This window comes from Trichoderma camerunense, assembly GCF_050948025.1.
Source record: "Trichoderma camerunense strain CBS 138272 chromosome Unknown V8C40scaffold_16, whole genome shotgun sequence".
Taxonomy (NCBI): Eukaryota; Fungi; Ascomycota; class Sordariomycetes; order Hypocreales; family Hypocreaceae; genus Trichoderma; species Trichoderma camerunense.
This window is the reverse complement of record NW_028145354.1, coordinates 127240-149882: the sequence shown is the minus strand read 5'-3', so window position 1 is coordinate 149882 and position 22643 is coordinate 127240. Positions and strand designations below refer to the sequence as shown.

Here is a 22643-nt window from a genome sequence, read left to right as displayed (position 1 = left end):
TCCTGGTGAGCTCAACTTGGAACAAACCAATGCCAACAATTGACATCATACATAGGTAAATAAGTATTGATGTAATTAAAAACAAGTGACTGGCTGGTCAACAAAGTAAAGTACAGCAAACCAATGAAACCGCCGCCATTCACTCCATAAGCAGCCTCGTCCCGCATGTTTCCGTGGCTCTCCCCGAAGCTTCGGCTACGACAGGAAGAAGCTGCCGGCAAAGAGGAGCAGCTCTGAGGTCACACGATTTGGAGCTATTGCCAGCGCCCCGCCCATCCCCTCTTAGTTTCTACATCTACATCAGATCTGCCATCGCCATCGTCAACCTTCTTTCTTCTCTTCTCTTCTTCTCCCTTCATCATCATCCCCTGAGCCTCTGTGCCCGAACCAACGACTCTCAATTGCTTATCGCAGCAGCCCCCTGTAAGTCTCTCTCTCACGACCGCCCCTGTTTTCGGCCCTGTTTTCTGCCCTTTTTTTTGCCCCTCACACATCCCACGTTGCCCCTCCATCGGCGCATCAGCCCCACCATGATGTCTGTCTCAGCAGCTGCAAAATCGGCAGAGCATCCGTTGTGCGACAGGATATCGAATGATGGAGACGAGCTGGGAGAAGCAAGAATAGGGGCGATAAGGAGCACAATCGTCAATCCGAGACAACGACCTGGTGATGGCGATTGCAATGGCCAGACCAGATGGCAATTGAACTGGACTGGACGACAGCACGCACGAGGCACATTACATCAAATGGCATGGAATGGAAACTCGCAGCCAATGATATCTCCACCTGTGACACGCTGATTGCGCTATCGACGAGCCGTGAGCCACTCAGGTCCGGCATTTGGAGCAAATCTCTCAGCTTGTCCCATCCGTCAACGGAGCTGCCCCTCCTTGGCCCTGATTATCGATAAACTCAGCCCGTCAATTACGCTGAGCCTTGTGGTTGAAAAACCCCGCGCTCTTACGAGTAGCAATTACCATTCAGCAATTCGCTTCCATTTTTTTCTCTTCCATTCTCATTTGATCCTTCACCGACCAAATCGTATTTATTAGGACGCTTCCTTTGCTGACCTGTCTTCTCGCATCTTTGCAGAACTCAAATCCTCTACTTCCTACGACCTTGCTTTAGTCCAATTATTTCCAAAACCTCGCAAAAATGGGTGCTACCGAAGTCCTGAGCCGCAAGACCGGTGTCATCGTCGGCGATGACGTCCTGAGACTGTTCGAGTACGCTCGCGAGCACAAGTTTGCCATCCCCGCCATCGTAAGTTTGAAAACGAGCATCTTTTAGCTCCTTTTTAGAGGGATTTGCAGCTAACCAAGCGTCTAATTCAGAACGTCACCTCCTCCTCCACCGTCGTTGCTTCTCTTGAGGCCGCCCGCGATGCCAAGTCCCCCATCATCCTGCAAATGTCCCAGGGTGGTGCCGCTTACTTCGCCGGAAAGGTATGGGAAAAAACCTCATTGAATGGCTAGAATTCAACTGCGCGTGCTCCGAGATAAAGTCGCTAACTCTCGCAAATAGGGTGTCGACAACGCTGACCAGGCTGCCTCCATCGCCGGTGCCATCGCCGGTGCCAACTACATCCGATCCATTGCCCCCGCCTACGGCATTCCCGTCGTCCTCCACACCGACCACTGCGCCAAGAAGCTCCTCCCTTGGCTCGATGGCATGCTCACTGCTGATGAGGCCTACTTCAAGGCTACCGGCGAGCCCCTCTTCTCTTCTCACATGATTGATCTGTCTGAGGAGCCCGTTGACTGGAACATTGAGACCACCGCCAAGTACCTGAAGCGCGCTGCCCCCATGAAGCAGTGGCTCGAGATGGAGATTGGTATCACTGGTGGTGAGGAGGACGGTGTCAACAACGAGGATGTTGACAACAACTCCCTCTACACCCAGCCCGAGGACATCCTCAACATCTACAACACCCTCTCTCCCATCTCCCCCTACTTCTCCATCGCCGCTGGCTTCGGTAACGTCCACGGTGTCTACAAGCCCGGAAACGTCAAGCTGCACCCTGAGCTGCTCGGCAAGCACCAGGCCCACGTCAAGGCTGCCATCAAGTCCGAGAACGACAAGCCCGTCTTCTTCGTCTTCCACGGCGGCTCTGGCTCCTCCAAGAATGAGTACCTCGAGGCCATCAGCTACGGTGTCGTCAAGGTCAACATGGACACCGACATGCAGTTCGCCTACCTGTCCGGTATCCGCGACTACGTCCTCAACAAGAAGGACTACCTCCTGACTGCCATTGGCAACCCCGATGGCGATGACAAGCCCAACAAGAAGTTCTTCGACGTAAGTTATCCACTGCTACCTGCGAGACAATTTGTTGAGACTAATGACTAACTGCCGTCTAGCCCCGTGTCTGGGTCCGTGAGGGTGAGAAGACCATGTCCAAGCGTGTCGCCGAGGCTCTCAAGGACTTCAACACTTCCAACCAGCTGTAAATGTCGTTTGCTTTGCTTAACAATGGGACATCGTGAGGACGAACGAAGCGTTCCAAATATTTTGTAGTATTCCTACCTACACCTCTAGAATACTCTACGTACCTATTGGTATATTCAGAAGGAAAATGGGCACCGCGAATCGGCTTTGATGCATTGGGAAAATGACGAAAAAAAGAAAGAAAGAAATGATACCAAAAAAAGTTGACAGAAATTCAATGGTTGAAAATCCAAAAGAAAAAAAAAAGTAATCTTCATCTCTACATTAAAAATGTTTAACTCTCCGTGAAAACCGTAGTGTACTCAAAAAGGTGGCTAGTGACCCATCCATCATGCCTCATTTATTCCCTTTCCCCCCTTCACACAAAACACATCCAAAAAGGTCCCGTAATATTTCGCCCAAGACAGCTCGGTTCTTTATTTAGCCCTCGCTTTTTTTCCCGTTTGATGCCCTCTTTTTTTTTTGGTTGCATATATAGATATGTATATAGTAATCGAAACGCGCCGTCTATTGTACCTTTGCTCATGCGTCGAGTTTACTGACCCAAGAGCGTTGTTTCGATCTGCGCAACCTGCTCGTCGGTGAGCTGCTCAGCCTCTGCCTTGGCCGCCTTGGCGGCGTCGAATCTCCACAGGCCGCCCGTCTTGTCCTTGTCGCCGTCCAGGGGCACGCCGGCGGCCTTGCCCAGCAGCGCGAGGGTCTCGTCCTCTGTAACAGCGTTGAAGTACCTCCGCTCCCAGGGCTGACCGTCAGCGTTCTCCTTGGAGCGCTGGGTTCGCTGGGCCTGCTCGATCTTGGTCTTCTCGACGGAGACGGCGTCCATGTCGCCCTTTTGGATGGCCTCGGCGACCTTGCTCCATGCGCGGCGGGACTCGAGGGGGTGCTGCTTGTCGAGGTCTGCGAGGGCGAGCTTGGTCTGCTCTGTGCCGGCGGCGTCGTACGTGGACACGAGGGTGGATTTGGAGTTCTTCTTGGCGGGGCCCTGGTAGATTTCGAACTCCTTTGTCCACTGGCCGGTGACGTTGTAGAGGACGTCCTTTTCGTCGCCGGTGGGGAAGACGGAGGCGATGACTGTGTTCTTCTTACCGGACAGCCAGCCCTTTCCGCTGTAGTCGATCTTGGCGGTGTAGCCGCTGGAGCTGACGATTGTGCTCGAGCCATCGAGCTCGACAAAGGGGGCGCCGAAGATGAGGCCCTCGATGTGGAGCGATGGCAGGGTGATGAGGTAGCGCTCCAGCTGCTCCTTGTTCTCTCCGACGGGGACAGTGAGCACGGCGTGGCCAATCTGCTTGACGATGATTGTGCTCTTGAACGTGGCCTTTTGCGCGTTGTAGCCCTCGAGCTGGATGCCCGTCTTGTCGTTACGCACGCAGTAGGCCGTCGCGGGCGGGTGGTGGCTGACCTGCTCGGAGATGAGCGTCGTCTTGCCCGCCTCGTCGTTCCAGCTGCCGAGGAAGAGCTCGCCGAGGAAAGGGTTCAGGGGCTTCTTCTCGTTGCCAAACTGCTCGCTGCGGCTGGCGTACTGGTGCTTGAGCGTGGAGAGGAACCACTTGAGGACCAGCATGGCGCGCTTTGCGGGATCGGCCTCTGCTGCGGCGGCAGTGAGGATGGGCGGGTGGGTGGCCCAGTAGGAGGAGAACTCGGTGAGGGACTGGGACGAGAGGATGAAGGGAGGGGCGGTCAGGGAGGAGAGATCGCCATTGAAGGAGGCGATGGACTGCGGGTTTCGAGACGGTTAGAGGAGAGATTCTTTTGTTTGCGCAATTGGGGGCGTGGTTGGGGAGATGGTAGTTACCTTGAGGAAGGCCGACCAGCTGCCACTGTTTGCTTCCGCCATTTTGAAATGATACTGTTGTCCTGTTGAGGCTTCGTGAGGGTGAGGAGATAGAGAGGAGAGGAAAAGTCGAGAGAAGATGCTGTTGGCTGTGCGACGTGGGGTTTTCGTTGTTGGACACAGGAGGCTTAAAGACGGAAAGCTAGTTGAGCGCTAGGCGGAGTTGATGATTGCGACTAAAAAGGATAAAAATACTCGTAGCTGGAGCAAGAGGAAGAAATACAAGAAATAGATGAGATGAAAGGAAAAAGAGGCAGCCAGAAGGGAGAAGAGGGAATGCGGACTTTGTCTCAAGAGGTTTTGAGATGAGCTCGTTGGGGTTGGAATTATTAAAGGAGGCAAGCCCACAATCCGGGTGTGTGCAGACAGGCCTGTTTTGGGACTAGCAAGTGATTGGGGTACGTTGTATATTTTTGGTTGACATGACACTCGAGATCAATGCTGTTCATGCAGCTGCTTGGATGCAGAAATACAGTATGGAATTACAGAGTAAAAGCAGGGATTGCGGGCGTTAAAGAGCATGCGTATTCCTCCATTGGAAGCTCGAGGCGTATCATCAATGCAAGGAACCATCCAGCAACGACATCATTGGGCCGAGGCGGCGAGAAGTAGAAGCAAAAGCTGCAAATGCCCTGGAAAACGCTGCTCCAGCACGTCACTGACTTTGGCCACGCGACAAGCCGCCATCGTCATCAGGGGAGATCGATGTACCGGACTGGGTGCGTGCCGTGTGGGGTGCGTACCGCAGCAAGGCAAGGGCAAGCGCTGGAGCGAGTTGCGATTGGGCGCGGGTTTAGTGGACATGTAGACTAACTCGTAGGGCCCTAAGCGTGCAGCTGGCTGGGGGGGGCAGGGCTGGGCTGGGTGGAATACGAGTACGAGAGAGAGCGGTTCGGAGTTGGTGTCAGCTCGACTGCTGGTTTACTCCGGGAGGGGCTCCGGACTTTTTGCATGGGTGATGAATGGATTCAATGTAATGTTCTTTTGCAGCTATGAATGACACGAGATGATCATGCTTGACAAAGGACCCCTGAGAGAGTGTAAGATGCTTATTGTTGTGCCAAGGACCGACCCGTTGGTTGGCAGTTTGAGGCTGCCTCTTTTTCAAATTAGCAAAGCTGCATGTACTTGGTGGTACCTCAGCTCGATGTCTGTTGTCCAAATAGGAACTTGGAAGACTTGGCGGGAATGATTTCACAGCTGCCAGACCCCCTGTTACAAAGATTCCAAGGTTCTCAAAGCTGCGCCAACAATTTGCAGACTCGGTCCCAGTTTCGGTCATCTTCTGACACTTGCAGCAGAAGCCAGCTGAGGCCTCAAATCAATGTGATTTCATAACAAGGCAGTGCTTTCTTGATAAACAGTGCTATTTCAAATTCACCCCGGCTGCAGAGCCATAATGCAGCAGCGCTTTCAAACTTCAACGTAACCTCAGCCTGCTAGGTCGGCTAGTACCCGTGAGCTTTCAGGGTGCTCGCGTGAGCTTGTCTCGGCTGCTGCAGGGACGCAACTGGGACGGGCTGCACAGAAAATGTGATTGAGCCTGGGTTACAGCAATCCTACTCGAGCAATCACATGGATAAATACAATCACATTCAACTCTGTAATTCCCACAATCGATAATACTATATTCATCTCAAAGACCATCGGAACAAATCCATCTTCAATTCCATGTACCACCAAGTACCCCAGCGGCCCTCCCTGGCGGGTCTACGTTGGTCCGAAAATCGCCCCTGTTGTTCCGGCACGGCGCCGTCTCTCATTGAACTTTGGCCCCATCATGCCATCCGCCTTCGAGATGCTCGCGTCACTCTCAACTCTCCGACCGAGCCTCGCCATATTCTCCGTGACATTTGCGACGACGCACAGCCCAGCGAGCCGCGTCACCGCCTGAAACGCTTTGCCTAGGCCGTTGTCTTCATTTCCCACATAGTGGCGGGAATCCTGTGGAAAGGCGCCACTCCAACAGCGGAAGCTGTGGGTGGCTCCAGTAAACCGGAGTCCATAATGTCGCAGCCTCCCGGACAGCCTCGCCTTTCACCTCAGTTTTGCTTCTCCTTTGGCACGCTTCGCGGTATGTGATCTCTCGGGGTGGCAATGTGGCTCGGCTCTGTGCTTATTGTTGTTGTGCAGATTTCCTGCGGCTGTCTCGATCATCAATAGACGACTCCATCACTCAGAATCTCAATGCTCTGGTAACACCGGCTCGGACGGGTTTTGATCCTAGCTCAACTTCAAAACGTGCCCCGCGATCCTTTGCCGAGTCGATCGACCCTGAAGCATGCCAGTCGTTCAAAGAGAAAGTCTTATTTCCTTCGTGGAAGGCTAGAGCCGAAGTGCTCAGCTATTGCGGGATCGTTGCCACCAGCCCGGACCCCGATGACCCCGAGGCTACCATCTTAGAACTGGAAAAGCAGAGAGACCGCGAGCGGATTGTTGACGAAAGACTGGATCCGTATTCAGGACGATTCTTCCCCCGGGAAGCCCGTACGCAGTCCCTTGCCCTCCTGATGCGACAGGAGCGAGCCGTAGAGAACATTGTCCGCAGCAGGACTTGGGATGTCATCCAGGGAAGATGTGGTACCTCTAGCCAGAGCTGGCAAGATGCCATGAATAATTGGGAGGCTGCACAGAAGCTCAGCAAACGTGATAGCAACCCGACTTCATCATGACATCGGATGTGACAGGAACCAACACCACCTTGGTAGTATGGACTAATGATGCAGCATGTGCTTGTACGATTTTGAATGTGAAACCGAACATATGGATTGGAATATAGACGCCAAGCTTGTATATAAAACAAAAAGTGTACTCGTATTACCTATTACGATGAGGACAATGTGCACTCTGTACAATATAAACCCACCCTACCTCTTTATCTTTGTCTCTTAAACTTGAATTTTTGTGCATCTCTTGCTTCGTACAGCATGTAAAGGCATTGTTGTTATTCCAATCATATCTCTACAGCGTCTCTTTGTTGAATTGAATCAACTCTGGCTACGGAGTACCTGCAACCGAATCATTCCCTCCCAATCAAGCCCACAGCTACCCCGCCAAAAGCTGTCTCTTTGTCTCGGGTTTTGGAGCCTCGAGATGGTGGGGCATTTGGCATTTGGCCTCGTTCGAGTGGAGGAACCCAACTCCGAAGTCCCGCCGGCAGCGTCCAGTCTTGCTGCGCCGATTTCTGGCCTCCAATCAAGCACTGCAGGCATCCGTACAACTCTCACGAGAACGCGCAACCGAAGCTCGAGACGGCTGTTGACGAGGGGCGAAATTCGACTTCTTCACTAGTGCAAAGGACGGGAATTCTTGTGCATTGTCAACTTGGGAGCGGCCATTTGTCCTTTTGACTCTCGAGCCACGCGACAGAGCAACAGCAACCACCTTTCGTTTGGGCTCGCCTCGACTTTGACAGGCAACCATCCGTCGCTACCTGATTGGCTGCCTTTCGAATCGAAATCAGAACCTGCCATCGACATCACATTGAGTGATCCCATCGAGCTACTGCCGACAAATTCGTCACGATGCCCCAACCACTGGCGCCGAAAGAAGCGGCGCAGTTCCGCACCATCATCCGCAGCTTCGAGGACAAGCAGTACAAGCGAGGCTTGAAGACGGCCGAGCTGATCCTCAAGAAGCACCCCAAGCATGGAGACACGATGGCTATGAAGGCATTGATCCTCAACAGCCAGGGAAAGTCAGACGAGGCGTTCCCTCTGGCAAAGGAGGCCCTGACGGTCGACATGAAGTCCCACATCTGCTGGCACGTCTACGGTCTCCTGTATCGATCGGTCAAGAACTTTGAGGAGGCTATCAAGGCATACAAGTTTGCTCTCAAGCTCGATCCTAGCTCTGCCCAGATCCAGCGAGACCTTGCCATTCTCCAGGTGCACGTTCGTGACTACCAGGGATACATCCAGAGCCGGACAGCTATGCTCCAGGCGAGGCCGCAGCTGCGCTCCAGCTGGACGGCATTGGCTATTGCGCACCACCTGGCTGGAAGCCTTACGGAGGCGGAAAAGGTTCTCACCACATATGAAGAGACGCTGAAGTCGCCTCCTTCTCGATTAGACGTAGAGCATTCCGAAGCAGTCATGTATAAGAACTCCATCATTGCCGAGCAGGGTGACTACCAACGAGCTCTGGACCACCTGGAGAACGGTGCCAAGCACAACCTCGATCGATTGGCGGTGCTGGAATGCCGTGCCGACTACCTCCTCAAGCTGGGGCGCAAGGAGGATGCTGTCAAGGCTTACCGACTCCTCCTCGACCGTAACTCGGAGCACACCCTTTACTATGAGAAGCTGGAGGAGGCTATGGAGCTGTCTCCTGATGATGTGGTCGCACGAAAGGCTATTTACGACGAGTACGCTGCCAAGTACCCTCGTTGCGACATTGCTCGACGAGTCCCACTCGACTTCCTCAGCGGTAAGCAACTGGGCCCCGTTCAAAAACGATGATTGATGTATACTCTTGAGAGAAGAAGGTTTTTTTTCTAACAATTTTCTTGCAGGTGATGAGTTCCGACAGGTCGCAGAATCATATCTGACCCTTGTGCTGAACAAGGGAATCCCCTCTCTTTTTGCCAACCTGAAGCACCTTTACTCTGATTCGTTCAAGAAGGATACTCTGAGAGAGCTCGTTGAGAAGTATCTCACATCCCAAGACGTCGACTCTGAGAGCAAAGACAAAGGAGAGGCCGCTGCACTTTACTACCTGGCTCAGCACTACAACTACCACATGAGTCGTGATTTGGCAAAGGCCCGCGAGTATGTTGATCGTGCTATTGAAAAGGATCCCAAGAGTGTCGATTTCCACATGACCAAGGCCAGGATATTGAAGCACGAGGGCAACATCAAGGAGGCGGCAGAGATGATGAACCAGGCCCGAAGACTTGACTTGAAGGACCGATACATCAACAGCAAGTGTGCCAAGTATCAGCTTCGAAATAACGAGAACGAGAAAGCACTCAAGACCGTTGGCCTATTCACACGAGCAGAGACCGTCGGTGGCCCCCTTGCAGACCTTTTGGAAATGCAGTGCATCTGGTTCTTGACGGAGGATGGAGAGGCCTATGCTAGACAAGGAAACACTGGCCTTGCTTTGAAGCGATTCCACGCTTTGAACAACATCTTTGAGGTTTGGCAGGATGACCAGTTTGACTTCCACAGCTTTTCACTAAGAAAAGGCCAAATCCGAGCTTATATCGACATGGTTCGTTGGGAGGACCATTTCCGGGACCACCCGGTCTACACGAGAGTGGCTCTTGATGCTATTAATCTCTATCTCAAAATGGCAGAAAAGCCCTCGGCCAACGGAACCAACGGGACGGATGAAGAGGATGCCCTCGAGAAAAAGAAGGCGGCCAAGAAGGCCCGAAAAGAGCAGCAGCGCCTCGAGAGAGAGGAGGCGGAGAGACAGGCCAAGCAAAATCCCAACAAGGGCGACAAAGCAGAAGATGCGAAGAAGAAGGACGAAGACCCTCTTGGCTTAACCTTGGCGGCGACGACAGATCCCCTCGGCGAGGCAATGAAGTTCCTAGGACCAATGCTGCAAGTGAGCCCCAAGAGCATCGAAGCCCAAATTGTTGGATTTGAGGTTTACATGCGCAGAAGTAAGCAACACTTGTCTTTGAAGTAAGAACATTTGAGACAAGGAATACTAACAAGTCGTTTAGGTAAATATGTTCTTGCGCTGCAGTGCCTCAACCGAGCTCTGGGAATTGATGCCGAGAATCCGAAGGTACACGAGCAAGTCGTTGCTTTCCGAAAGCTGCTCGACAACGCCCCCTCAGACCTACCTCCCAAGGTTCTCGAAACACTCAAGGCCGAATTCAAGCCTGTGGACGAGACTGCGGATCTGAGCAAATACAACGAAGCCTTCCAGGCAAAGCACCAGGCTAGCCCCCTTCATGTGCTCTCCGCCATCAAGGCTAGGCTACTGCTGGGTGTGGATGTTGCAAAGTGCGAGAAGGAGATTTCTAGCCTGATTGAACACGCGAGTGCGACATTCACGGATGCCATAGCTGCGCTGGAGACACTCAAGAGCTGGAGAAGCAAAGAAACGGACGCGTTCAGGACAGCAGCTCTGGCCAAATGGCCCAACGTTTCAAGACTATCCGAGTAGATTTATCAAATGCGGTACCTAGTTGAACAAAAAATGGATAAAATAGGGGCACTGGTGAAAAATGAGAATGTGGTATTTACAGGTTGGTAATCTGATAGAGGCCCCTGGTTGAAAGAGGAGTGTGAACTGGCTTGGAAGCGGACTTTGAGACAACGGGGTCTGGTTACGCTTCATATTACGCATCATGCAAATCTATTCGGCAGAGAGCCCGTTGACGGGCTTTCTATGGAATGGAAATGGTTTTCTCTGGGGAGTTTGATTTTGGAAGGGAGGACGGATGCATTATATAAAAGTTGGTAGGCATTTGTGGAGTTGAAGATTCTGAAAGATGAAGAAGGGGGGAAGATTCGAGAGATGATTTTCCGTGTGCGTTGGAGAGAGTAGTGAGTAGTGAGTGGCATTGCGTTGATGCGAGCATTTTGCTGCAGAATGACGGACATTTATCAAATGCTTAGGTACTTATCTAGTGCTAATTTGTATTGGATCCCCCTTGGGTTAAAAAAACAGTCAATATTACTGCATATTTGTACATACTCGCTACTACTGCAATAAAACAACAAATCCCTACTCGACAATTGAAATTCTTTCAAGCTCTGTTTGTCTTCACCTTCAATTTAGACAAACGCCAGAAACAGCGGGTGCTTATGCTGATTCATCCTGGCGCGATTCTCCGGATAGCGGCTGACTGGAGCACTGTGGAGCGCTGGAGCTCTTCTTTAGCGCATCCTCCAGGAGGCCTTATCCCTTATCGGGGCTGCTAGCACAAGTTGCCGCGGCCGTTTACAAGTCACTGCATCGCCAAGTTGAATCTTACGCGTGAGAAGGGGCTTGAAGCTTCTCCCTTTTCTGCTTCGCCGGCTTGTCTCAAGCTAGTTGTCATTCCTTGGCCCAATATCTCACGCTCGCTGACATTCGTCTTTTTTACTCGTCATCCTGTCCCTCTCCTCTCTATCTACGGTTTCTCTTTTGTTTCTGCTGCCCTTGTCGTTTGCTTCTTCGATTCACTCCTTGTTTGGCGAAAGCTAGCTAGCGAGCTTCAATTTCCCAAATCCACGGACGCTCGGGTACCTCGGCCGCCGAGAATTCGTAACCCCCCAAAATCCTCAATGCAGGACCCCGTGCGACTTGCGAGTATTGAGAACGGCGCAAAGAAGATGGTGGCCTCTGAAGCAATTGGCATGCGCCTGGGCCTGGGGGGCAACAAGACGCTGACGATTGGCGAGAAGGATCTCGTTCTTTTTGGTATGGGAAGCAAAGAAAGACATGCAGATGATTCTGGCTGGGATTTCGGGCTGACAGTGTGGATTTAACAGATCCCGATGGAAAGAAACACAACAAGTCATCCAATGGCAAAGCTTCTTCCGGCAAGCAGCTCCTCGACGACCTCTCCTGCTTCAATTGCTTACCACTCGGAGGTGCAGATGGCAAGGGGAAACACACGATTCCGCTATATAATGTTCTTTGGGCTGAATTGCGTGACGATTCTCTGGTAGTGGACTACGCGGCACCGCGGAAGTCGTCGCTGAAGTTGCAGAAGTGGACGTTTGCGCTGCCCACTCCAGAGGTAGAGGCCGGCGGTCCGTCACCCGAGACGTTTGTGTCGGCGCTCATTGCGGCCGCGTATGGTGAAGCAAAGCCGCGAAAGCGTGCGTATGTGCTGATCAACCCCAACTCGGGTCCTGGAGGAGCGGTGGGCAAGTGGAAGAAGCATGTCAAGCCAATCTTTGAGGCTGCTAGAATGGAGATGGACGTGGTGAACTTGAGCAGGGGCGGAGAGGCGACGGAGCTTTCGGAGAAGGCGGACCTTGACAAGTACGATACCATCATGGCGCTGTCGGGAGACGGAACGCCGTTTGAAATCTTCAATGGGCTCGGGAAAAGACCTGATGCTGCGAAGGCGTTAGCTAAGATTGCCGTGAGCCACATTCCTTGTGGATCGGGCAATGCGTTTTCGCTGAACTGCAATGGAACCAACGATGCTGGGCTGTCGGCCCTAGCGGTTGTAAAGGGCGTGGTGATGCCGTTGGATCTTGTGTCCATCACACAGGGTGACCGACGCATCCTCTCGTTCCTCTCTCAGGCTCTGGGACTCATTGCCGAGAGTGATTTGGGTACGGAAAACATGCGCTGGATGGGCAACACGCGCTTCGAGGTTGGCTTAGCGACGCGCGTTTTCAAGAAGAAGTCGTATCCGTTTGACTTGTCTGTCAAGCTGGAGATTGAGGGCAAGGAGATGATCAAGCAGCACTACAAGAAATATGCTTCTGATTCCGCTCTTTTGAACGTGGACGCTGAGGTTGCAGCGGCTGGTGAAGAGGGTTTGCCGAAGTTGAAGTATGGGACTGTCCAAGACGAGATTCCGGGAGACTGGCAGACGGCATCTCATGACAACATTGGCACCTTTTATGTCGGAAACGTAAGTCTGCCAGAAAAGAAATATTATTCTGAAGCTGAGTGCTAACACAATGGTAATAGATGGCTTACATGTCGCCCGACGCCAATTTCTTCACTGCTGCCGTGCCGACGGACGGTCTCATGGATCTAGTCATGATTCCCGCGGATATCTCACCTGTGGCCGTCACCAAGGCTCTTCTGGCTGTTGAATCAGGCAAATTCTTTGATAATCCTCACGTCACGTACAAGAAGATCTCGGCGTACCGCATCACCCCGCGGAACCAAGCAACCGGATACATCAGCATCGACGGAGAGCGCATTCCTTTCGAACCGTTTCAAGCGGAGATTCATAGAGGTCTTGGGCGCGTCATCTCGAAGAAGGGAGTGTATGAGGCAGAGGGCCCGGCCGGATGGGAGAAGGCATAGGAAGCTTTCTGCCGGACGGTGTGAATATGGCATGTCTATTCAACGAAAATAAGGTGCAGGGTCTGAATGACCAGAGGATTCAAGCAGGCGAGCGGATTGATTGATGGATGTGTTACTCACAATATAAGAACGGATGAGGCTTTAATGAGGATGGGGATGGTCTCGGATGGAATATTCTCCCCTTCCTTTTTTCTTACTTTCTTTCTATTTTTTTAAGCCTTCGCTGTATGTTGCGAAGATGGATAGTATATACCCAGTTAGAGGGGCGCCTATGTCTGCCCCTAGGTTTACACGTAATGGTACAAATGTTGAAATTGATTGATAAAGTTGAAGGCTGGCTCGTTCGAAGATAGGAGGAGATTCCTCGGTACGGGGTAATGGCAATGATGGTGTTTTAGACGTGGAGTATCGGAAAAGTATGTCTGGTGGAATATTGGAGATTGCTTCCTCTTATCCAGGAGATGGGTCTTGTTGAACTTTCTCCTCTATTTTGATACGGTTTGTAAAGTTTATGAGATGGGGTTTGCTTGTGGCTTGGGGGGTCATGTGGATTGGTGTATCAGGGCGAGATTAAGTTTTATATACACATTTATATCGAGTTCGCCTCATTATATCTTGTTTCTCCACCTACCTATATCTGATGTTCATCAGCCAGCATCTTTCTGAATAATTTACTTGCTCTATTCGCATCACTCAAGGTACCGACAGTGTTTCAAGTCACTCAAGGCAATCGGAGATTTTATGGAGACGATGATATCAAGTTGACACTCTGTTTTGTAATTATTCAACTCTGAGATAAAAAAGCCTTTGTCAAGGTGAGGGACAAAACAAGCCCCCAGAAAGACCGCAATACCTTAGAATGGCTCGCCCTTCACAGGGTGCTCCTTGTCAATCTTCCACCAAGTGTGCGCCGCCTTCACCTTTTCGAGTGTGAATGTTGGCTCCTTTTTCATTTCTCCCCTTTCCTCGACCTCTCCCACTTCCCCGTGCCCACACAATTCCCCGTGCTTACACAGTTCCCCATGCTCACAAATATGCTCGGCCTTTTTCATTTCCTCTGCCTCACACATTTCATCGGTCTCCCCTCTCTTCTCACTCTGTCCCCCGTTCTTCTCTTCCTCTTCCTTTTGCTTCTTTCTCCTCTTTTCCTCTTCCTTCCGTCTCTTCTCTTCTTCCTTCTGGTGCTTTTCGAACTGTTTTTGCTCTTCTTTCTTTTTCTTCGCTTCTTCCTTCTTCTTCTTCTTCTCTTCCTTTTCCTTTTCCTTTCGTGCCTTCTCTTCTTCCTTTTTCTTCTTCTTTTCAGCTTCTTTCTGCGCCTTATCTCTTTCTTTTTGTTCCTTCTCAGCCTTCTTTCTGGCTTTTTCTAGCTCCTTTAGTTTCTTCTTTTCTGCTGCTCTTTTCTCTGCCTCCTTTCTATCTTCCTCTTTGCACATGGCCTCCACTTGGGGCCTGACCTTTTCTATATAGATTATTAGTTTACGTTTCTGATAGTAGCGAGAAAATACGTACTCAAGGTCTTTTTGGCACCACATGTACTAAGAATGCATTTCTTGGCAGCCGCTGCAATCTTTGCGCGCTGTTTGCACAGGCAAGGGAGATCATCGAGCTGGCAGGTGGATGCCGACTTGACGGCGATTTGGATGCAGGGAATAGCGCAGGAGGGCAGGCTGTCAATGCCGGGAGTGGTGGTGTTTTTGACAAGGTGTTCAAAGGAAACATCATTGTCGGATGGATCAACATGGGATGGAGAAACATCCTTGAGAGATCTGAAGTCGAAGTAAGGATGGGCGGATGCCAGTAAGGCAAACGCGGGAAGGAGGGCGAAGAGGTTCTTCATCTTGTATTGATAAAGGATTGTAGTATTGGAAGGACTGAAGTGTCCAGCGAGATGGTGCGTGACGTTTGGAGAGGAAGAATAGAAATGAGCAAGAAGAGGACCAAAGAGGCTTTTTATAGCTGGCGAAGGAAAAACAACTTTGAGATCGGCACTCGACGAAAGTCTATCAAGGATTCGTCGAAACTGAGAATGTGGACGACTTTTACATTGTAACCCGATCCAGATCTCGACTGGAGATCTGTTACGCCATGAATAAAGTCTCAGACTCTTAAATTTACATGATATGTCAATTGTCTGGTGAGAGTAATGCTCTTAATCCATATATATCAAAGTATAGATAAGTATGTGTACCTACTATGAACCATGTGACCAAGTTCGAAAAGTATTTTGTGAGCCACGCGGAGCAAATGGTTAATAGAACCGAAAGAGACCGAAACTCTCTATAGAACATTTATGTCGCCTGAAGATATGAATGAACACGTACGTATTACGGATGGTACAGTGACGAAATGTTATAATGTAGAAGCGGAGAGGTGTGGATTGTTCATCGTTTAGTACGGGGTTTACAGAGAAATCTCGTGCGTCAGGGTGGATATTGAGGGTTTCTATATGAATACGTGTAAATTTATGAAAACGCATCTATATGTAGCCAAGACGGCATACTACTTCGATTGCTAGAGCTTCCTACATTGTCGTATATGGGAAGCTGGCATATTGATAGATAGTCCCGAGCCAAGCCCACTACATGTAGCTTCAAATGCAGCCTCAGTTGGACCATGATCTTAGTCGCCAGCAGGCGTAATATAGTAAACCTACAGGTAGGCTTTCTCAAGTTGGAGTGTAGCGCGTCGTCGTGTATGCACCTAACCACAAAAAGAGCACAGCCTCGACTTGGAAGTAAATCTGCCTTGACCCGCAGGAGGCATCCTTTGACACCTACCCCTCTCAATAATTTATCGATATGCAGTAGACATAACATGTCAAACAACAATAAACAGATCGTGGTGCTAATCTCCAGCAGCAAAGAATCTAAATATGTCTTTTGAAAATCCTGAAAATGATCCGGGCGGTAAAGCAAATGAAGTCGCTGCGATACCTTCGGTTAGTAAACAGGCCGAATCCGATACCCCTTTGTATCAACCACTTGATGCTCGCTACATCCGCCTGTTGAAGCTAGGGCCTGGAAGTGGTCCTGACCCTATCAGGATCCAACTGCAAGCCGCCTCTCTGGAAGATCCAGGTCCTTATACGGCGCTGTCTTACGTATGGGGAGATGCCAACGTCGGCAGACGAACAATATACTCAGGCGACACGGAGTTGAGCGTGACGGCAAATCTCTTCCACGCCCTCTGTCGCTTTCGCGACGTGTCGGAGACGCGAACATGGTGGATTGATGCGGTTTGCATTAATCAGAGTTCCATTGCTGAGAGGAATCATCAAGTGAGCATGATGATGGAAATATACACAAAGGCTGAAGAGACTGTCATGTGGCTAGGCGAAGATACCCATCCGAACCTTGAGGTGTTGTTCAAGGTGGCCAAGGCACGACATGAAGATGCTAGATCCAAACATATTATTGAACGAACAGGAGGGAAAACGTCAGTATTTTTATACAGCAATGACTTGGAGTTAATGAAGATTGTGGCTAACGTACGGGATCGATATGCTAGTAAGTGCATGTGGGCATCTGAAGATGCCCGCCGCTACCACGTGCCTCCCGATTCAGATCCTAAGCTTGTCAATGTGGCATTTCGAAATTTGGAGACGAGAGAAACAAACAGCGACCACGAATATGTTATTCCTGCTCTCGATTTTGACAAGGCCCGCGTTCAAACAGCTGAAAAAGAGAGCTTCCCCGACTTTTGCACTTTTCTGTTAGAAGCTATAAAGCCTGCGGAATTTGATCTGACGGATGCTCAATGTATTGGAATCTTGAGTGCCTTGGTTTATATCGCATCTCGGCCATATTGGCGACGAGCTTGGATTGTACAAGAGGCTATTGTCTCCGAGAAGGCCACTTTGGTCTGTGGAAAACATGAGATCGACTTTGACGTATTTTGTTTGGTCTATGGATACGAACGCTCGAATGAGTTGGATGTTAAGAATGTCGTTTTGGATGACGTGCGTATATCTGACGCCCAATCATCCTTGAGAATGCTTATGCAGGTCATGAATCAACCGTCGAACCACATGTCCATCAACTTTATGTCATTGCTGGAAACCATTTCGCAAATTGGGTTGTATCGAACAAGAGGGCAGTCTAAACAAAGGCGCGACCTTACTCTTGGGCATCTGATGAGTGTCTTTGGCGAACAGTTGGCCACAGACCCGCGAGATCTTATCTTTAGTCTGGTTGGGCTGTTACGACACTTTTCAAAGCTTTCACTTCAACTTCAGTGGGCCGAGACGTCCATAAATTATTCTTTAGATGTTCAGACTGTGTTTAAAAAAGCGGCCCAACATATCGTTGACAGCTACCCTAAACATCGAATTGACAACCAGCCGAGAAGGGACTATATCCTTTCCTTTGTCAAATTTGACCTATCCAGAGATGATACCTCTCTCCCAAGCTGGATTCCTAACTGGGCCGCTAATAGGGGCGCTTCAAATGTTCTATTTGCTGAAGATGATCCGCAGATCGATACCCTAATCGAGTATGACGCAAAGGTTCAAGGTGACCACCTCGTTCTTTCTGGCCACATTGTCGGCACGGTGACGATGTCTACTGATATCGGAGACGACGAAAATTTTTACAACGAGGTTGATCTCTATATTACAGTGGTGGAACAAAATCTTGGAACAAGATACGGTTCCCTAGCATATCGTTTTGGAGCGTTTTGGAGAGCCATTGTGGCAGACAACCCCATTGGTATGAGGGCCAATAACGGTGATGACTTTGTATCCTTGAAACTTGATGCTCTGCGATCTTGGATCACTCTCTGCGCGGAAAATTGCCAAAAACTTGAGCAGATCTGGTCGCATCGACTCAAGCTCCGTCGGATACTAGGGCCTCTAATTGCTGATATGAAAGAGAAGAACGAGCAAGGTGAAAAATCATATTCACTTCCTCGGAGATTCCTAGATCATATTCCTATGGAAATTATTGACGAAACATTCAAGCAAGAGAATGATCCTGCATGGAGCCCCACTGAGGCAGGGGCGCCTAGACAATTCATCATCACAGAGCACGGGTTCTTTGGAACTGGGCTTCCTGGCGTTGAGGTTGGCGATGTAGTTGCTATTCTCGCTGGCTCTGGAAATCCGTGGTATTTACGAAAGCAAGGCGAACACTACATTGTTATTGGAAAAGGTTGGATACACGGCCTTATGTATAGAAATGATGAGTATCATGTGCGAGGCTGGGGTGATGAGATCCAGACGATTCGACTTAAGTAATCTCTCAGGGCAAATATATGAATGATATGGACTTTGCTTTTCTCACTATCCTATATAATTTATAAGTTTTTGTAAATACTTTCTTACTAACTCTATGCACTAGCTGTAAAAACGATTAAATTTTAAGCCTGACTGCATCTATAATACTTAGTTTCGCCGAGACTAAGAGAAACACTCTTTATAAACAATTAACAAGCTATTTTTAAACCTCGATTCTGGGAATAAATTCCTAATAGTTGTCAAGCTATGGCTTGGCGATCTCTTGAATTCATTGCCGTGTTTGACTATCATTGTCTTTTGTTGATTCAATCCCACTATCTGCCGAGTTGGTTTTGTTATCTGTCGCAATCTCGTTACTGTATTCCATCGTTTGCCCGTTGCAATTCTCCACCTCTAATTTATCATCATGTAGACTTTTCAGCGAAGTTTTAACATAATCATGAAGCGGTACACTGTCAAATCTAGAAACTAGTGTGTCCAAGACATTGTTTGACTCCGTATTCCTCTCTTGAGAAGATGTAGGAATATCACTAGTTATTAGATCTCAGTTAACCAACATCACCGCAACCTTGCAGATACGCAACTTACTGGCGATAATTATGGATAAAAACCATAATGCCATGGTCTCTTTGAATGCTAGAGCTATATCCGGAGTATTCTGGTGCGCTATCGCTTATTGAAGTAGATATTTGGGGCTCTGACTCCACGATGTAGCTAGGTGGCGTAGGTAGGACGCTCTTTGGTCTGCTGCTATACTTACCAATGATCCTTTTAAGCGCTGGCTCGAGAATATCCCAAGCCAATACCTTGAAGTCTTTCTCAAGCCTTATAGGTTTAGGGTGAGGGAATGCCGTAATAATTTTAAAGAGCTCCTTGGTACTCGGCTTAGCCCTGGAGATAAAACGTGGACGAAACCCCTCCAGGTTACGGCGGATGCGTTTCTTTTCCTCAACGGTAAATCGGTTTGGCGCAGCCATAAGCTGCTCCAGTAGATTAATAATATCAACAGAAGTAATATAGTAATCAGACTTCTCTGCTCACCAAATACATGAGACGCAGATATTATCTGATTGTGTTTCGTTACTAGGAACAGATTTAAAGTTGATATTTAAATCTGCTCCGGTTTGAACTTTTTCAAAGATAACTATTCGACGATGGTGAGCCCACTCATCTTGGCTCCAATCCTTGGTCATGTCTGTGAGATTGCCGTTAAAAGTTATACATAGCCTATGCGGCAACCGGAGATAATGCTTCTGCATGATAATGGATGTCCTGGTAGCTTTGGATGACTCGTTGCTTCTCCAAGACGGCTTCGACAGGGTCGGCAACTTATATCGAGTTGATGCTAAAGAGCAGCTAACCTTTGACCGATTCGGCGCCATGCCGGCCGAAATATTTCCATTGCCGCTTTTATTGTCCTTCGTACTGCGATCACCTTGTGCTAACGTGACATTGTCATCCATCTTAGTTTGTTCCCGACTATGGCCAGGGTTCCAATTGCTGATAGATTCTCTCGTGGTTTTCCCCAAATTTGTATCACGATTGGTGTTTGACGCTTCATGGAGTAGCTGTGTGCCCTTCTTTTGGAAGAAAGTCTTTGGGAAGTCTAAATTTTCGTCTGCCCTTTCCCCTTTGCCGTTTCTAAGGCTCTCTCTATAAATGAATGGATCCTTGAGTAGAAGGGCTTCTCGGCAATCAACTGTTTTCACCGTAGTTAGCGTATGAATAACAACAAAACAGATGCTGATCGATTGAACAAACTTTTGGGTGCCTCATTACTCAGGTAAATATTATCTCCTTGGTGTGTAATGCTACCATATACTGTAGTAGGGCCATATGTATGTCCTTGTCTGCTTGACTCTCCGTTCGATGCCATCTCGCCTCAAGCTGTATTGACTTCTTTCTGTTCAACACGATCTGGTCAAGTTAAGGTCGGATTAAGTAATTATATTTGGAAATTGCCATTAATATACTGAGCTTTATCGATATCATGCACTGGTCTGCCATGATTCTTTGTTGTTGGGATGGAGGCTCAGCGCAGCCTGATGGGCTCATTAGGCATCAACGTAGATGCGAATATCGTGGCTGAATCTGATAGGCTGTTTCTGTCACTTGCCATACATTTCTATAGCTCATGTGCCAAGGAATCCAATCAAAGAGTACCTATACTATGACACATTCCGCGAGGCTCCGGGAGGGGTAAGTTTGGTGTAATCAGGGATCATTGGGTGCTAATCTATCTGCATTTATGATGTTAGTGCAGCCAGTCATCGAGTCTCAATGTGAACTTTGCCCCATGGAAGTGGAAGAAATACAAGGTCCTCAGCCCCCCATTGTCCTGGAGTTACTTCACAACGCTTCACAGGCCAATACCAATAACCTACTGGAGCAAGTTTTAAAAGAAGCTATTAACAATATGGACCCTGGCCATAGTTGGTGACGGACAAGTGGATGATGATGTCAAGTTACAGCAAAGCGATTTCATTGCGAATGGTTTCAGGAGTCAAGTACTAGGGAAGAGGGGCAATCATAGGTTTGCGGTAACGATTGGAAGGGGCCGCTCGGATATTCATCAGGGAGATGCTTATGGAACGGCGTAAAGGCAACGGCGCCATAGATCGGATTTGTAAAATGGCAATAATTCCTATTTCGCAACTTAGAAAATCTGGCTACATAAAAAGAATACAGGAGGTAGCTTTTTATTTGTTATCTGATATCTTAAGCACTGATCTCTGGTCTATTCAACTTTGCCCATCCTCGCTCGACATCTTATCTATCTATCTACGAATTGAGACCTCTTTTTAAATGTATTTGAAGCCTACATTTTCAGTTTGGTGGCCCTTGGATTCATTTGTGCTCGGGTTGTCCAGCGGAAGCTTCAAATTTAAGGCTTTGGGTAGCTTCCATTAAGACACTGTAACATGCAGCGACGAAGATGTGTCTTTGCTTCATGGACCTATTCAATCAATAGCCCCTTCTACTTAATGGCATTGGCCACGATACTCACGGGAATGATATGGCACCAGTAGACTTGCTATACATAGCCAGCCGCTAAGAGGTATCCTGGTTTGTCCAAGCAGTCAGTGAATAGGTACTATGCCTGAGGATACTTTTAACTATGGGTCACTGCATCCTAAGGGCTTCGGCAGTGAGGTTCCGCAGACCGTCCTTGTATTCACATAAATGTATAGGGAAAACCTAAATACATAAGGGAAAACCTATAATAAGACGGTCCTCAAATAAGGCATCATAAAATATTCCATTCTTCTTCCCCGATTGTTGTTGAGCACACTGTAGAGCTCCATACCCCAAGATCGTGGTTTGGATTTGAATTTTTGAGCTCTCAGTCCATTGAAGTCGGCGATTAAAGTTCTTTAGCCCTGATAACTGTTAGATACAATCTAGCATTCGGGGCAATTCTCTTACTCCTCTTCGGGGTCGCCAATACAATGGTCAGAGTTCCCAAGACCGGCATCATAGCATTGTCTTGGTTTGCAAATAGCCTCCCATACAACATAATCTTCGTCACTAGTGCAGAAGAATAGCGAGTCAAGAATATGATGGCTATCAGTTGGCTTTCCTCCCCTCTTAAGGGCCTCGTTGATCTGCTCATGGTAGTTGCCTGTGGAACGAGTCAATTTCTTTATACGTATCATGAGCTTATCCGTAGTTACATACCATGTGCAAGGAGACTACTTCCGCAGTAAGTTAATCCTCGCCGACAACCTTCAGCTGCTGCACTGGAAGCAACAGCGAGAATAGAGAGAACAGTAGTGGCCTTCATTATGACAATAAGACTTGGGATAGTTGAACAGTCTATAGCTGATTGTCCAAAGTTTCTTTGAGATTAAAGTGGGAAAGTACGGGTTCTAATAAGGTTCATATTCTTAATATGGATAGTGTGGGTGAAACTTCGGAGCTGTGAGATGGACCAAATCAGGTTTATTCGGCGTGGCAAAATGGATCAGATGAGACCTCATTAAAACCTCTGTCATAGTTACACAGCAATATAAGACATCAGTAAGCCAGAAAAGAAAATTACTCAGACTGTTTGAGTGTTGACAACGAATAGGGGGTTGGGTAATGAATTGTCTTAGATTTTCTCCGCTCTCAGTACGCACTAGGTAACTTCTCTTGTACTACCTAGGTTCTTTATATAATTTATTAGTACAAGTCTGAGGT

General features: G+C 48.9%; 9 protein-coding genes across 9 annotated transcripts; 5 read left to right on the top strand and 4 right to left on the bottom strand.

Annotated features, from left to right (window-relative positions):
- The first annotated feature begins 998 nt into the window (after window positions 1-998).
- On the top strand, window positions 999-2717 carry V8C40DRAFT_67683 (fructose-bisphosphate aldolase FBA1). Its single transcript, XM_083223297.1, has 4 exons — window positions 999-1263; window positions 1335-1445; window positions 1525-2298; window positions 2361-2717. The coding sequence occupies exons 1-4, from the start codon at window positions 1156-1158 to the stop codon at window positions 2448-2450; spliced, it is 1083 nt and encodes a 360-aa protein (XP_083070058.1). The 5' UTR covers window positions 999-1155; the 3' UTR covers window positions 2451-2717.
- On the bottom strand, window positions 2585-4901 carry V8C40DRAFT_252262 (OSBP family protein). The gene is made up of 2 exons (XM_083217357.1): window positions 4244-4901; window positions 2585-4165 (listed from the first exon to the last, which is right to left on the bottom strand). The coding sequence occupies exons 1-2, from the start codon at window positions 4283-4285 to the stop codon at window positions 2984-2986; spliced, it is 1224 nt and encodes a 407-aa protein (XP_083070057.1). The 5' UTR covers window positions 4286-4901; the 3' UTR covers window positions 2585-2983.
- Window positions 4902-5967: 1066 nt separating this feature from the next.
- Window positions 5968-7160, top strand: V8C40DRAFT_252259 (caffeine-induced death protein 2). The gene is made up of 2 exons (XM_083217356.1): window positions 5968-6356; window positions 6416-7160. The coding sequence occupies exons 1-2, from the start codon at window positions 6290-6292 to the stop codon at window positions 6952-6954; spliced, it is 606 nt and encodes a 201-aa protein (XP_083070056.1). The 5' UTR covers window positions 5968-6289; the 3' UTR covers window positions 6955-7160.
- Window positions 7161-7690: 530 nt separating this feature from the next.
- V8C40DRAFT_67633 (peptide alpha-N-acetyltransferase complex A subunit NAT1) lies at window positions 7691-10499 on the top strand. The gene is made up of 3 exons (XM_083223296.1): window positions 7691-8710; window positions 8796-9896; window positions 9960-10499. Exons 1-3 carry the CDS (start codon window positions 7807-7809, stop codon window positions 10406-10408), a joined length of 2454 nt encoding a protein of 817 aa, XP_083070055.1. The 5' UTR covers window positions 7691-7806; the 3' UTR covers window positions 10409-10499.
- A 708-nt stretch (window positions 10500-11207) lies between these two features.
- On the top strand, window positions 11208-13813 carry V8C40DRAFT_252256 (ATP-NAD kinase-like domain-containing protein). Its single transcript, XM_083217355.1, has 4 exons — window positions 11208-11650; window positions 11722-11772; window positions 11830-12824; window positions 12884-13813. The coding sequence occupies exons 1-4, from the start codon at window positions 11515-11517 to the stop codon at window positions 13226-13228; spliced, it is 1527 nt and encodes a 508-aa protein (XP_083070054.1). The 5' UTR covers window positions 11208-11514; the 3' UTR covers window positions 13229-13813.
- Window positions 13814-14082: 269 nt separating this feature from the next.
- V8C40DRAFT_268590 (CFEM domain-containing protein) lies at window positions 14083-15065 on the bottom strand (the record flags this gene model as incomplete). The annotated part of the gene is made up of 2 exons (XM_083219975.1): window positions 14083-14687; window positions 14738-15065. The coding sequence occupies 2 exons, from the start codon at window positions 15063-15065 to the stop codon at window positions 14083-14085; spliced, it is 933 nt and encodes a 310-aa protein (XP_083070053.1).
- Window positions 15066-16016: 951 nt separating this feature from the next.
- On the top strand, window positions 16017-17516 carry V8C40DRAFT_252255 (heterokaryon incompatibility protein domain-containing protein; the record flags this gene model as incomplete). Its single annotated transcript, XM_083217354.1, has 2 exons — window positions 16017-16663; window positions 16736-17516. Coding segments are annotated over exons 1-2 (1340 nt in total), but the record flags the coding sequence as incomplete, so codon positions are not given.
- Window positions 17517-19224: 1708 nt separating this feature from the next.
- On the bottom strand, window positions 19225-20467 carry V8C40DRAFT_67599 (uncharacterized protein). The gene is made up of 2 exons (XM_083223295.1): window positions 20223-20467; window positions 19225-20160 (listed from the first exon to the last, which is right to left on the bottom strand). The coding sequence occupies exons 1-2, from the start codon at window positions 20335-20337 to the stop codon at window positions 19499-19501; spliced, it is 777 nt and encodes a 258-aa protein (XP_083070051.1). The 5' UTR covers window positions 20338-20467; the 3' UTR covers window positions 19225-19498.
- A 1416-nt stretch (window positions 20468-21883) lies between these two features.
- On the bottom strand, window positions 21884-22245 carry V8C40DRAFT_268588 (uncharacterized protein; the record flags this gene model as incomplete). The annotated part of the gene is made up of 2 exons (XM_083219974.1): window positions 21884-22083; window positions 22140-22245. 2 exons carry the CDS (start codon window positions 22243-22245, stop codon window positions 21884-21886), a joined length of 306 nt encoding a protein of 101 aa, XP_083070050.1.
- Between the last annotated feature and the right edge of the window lie 398 nt (window positions 22246-22643).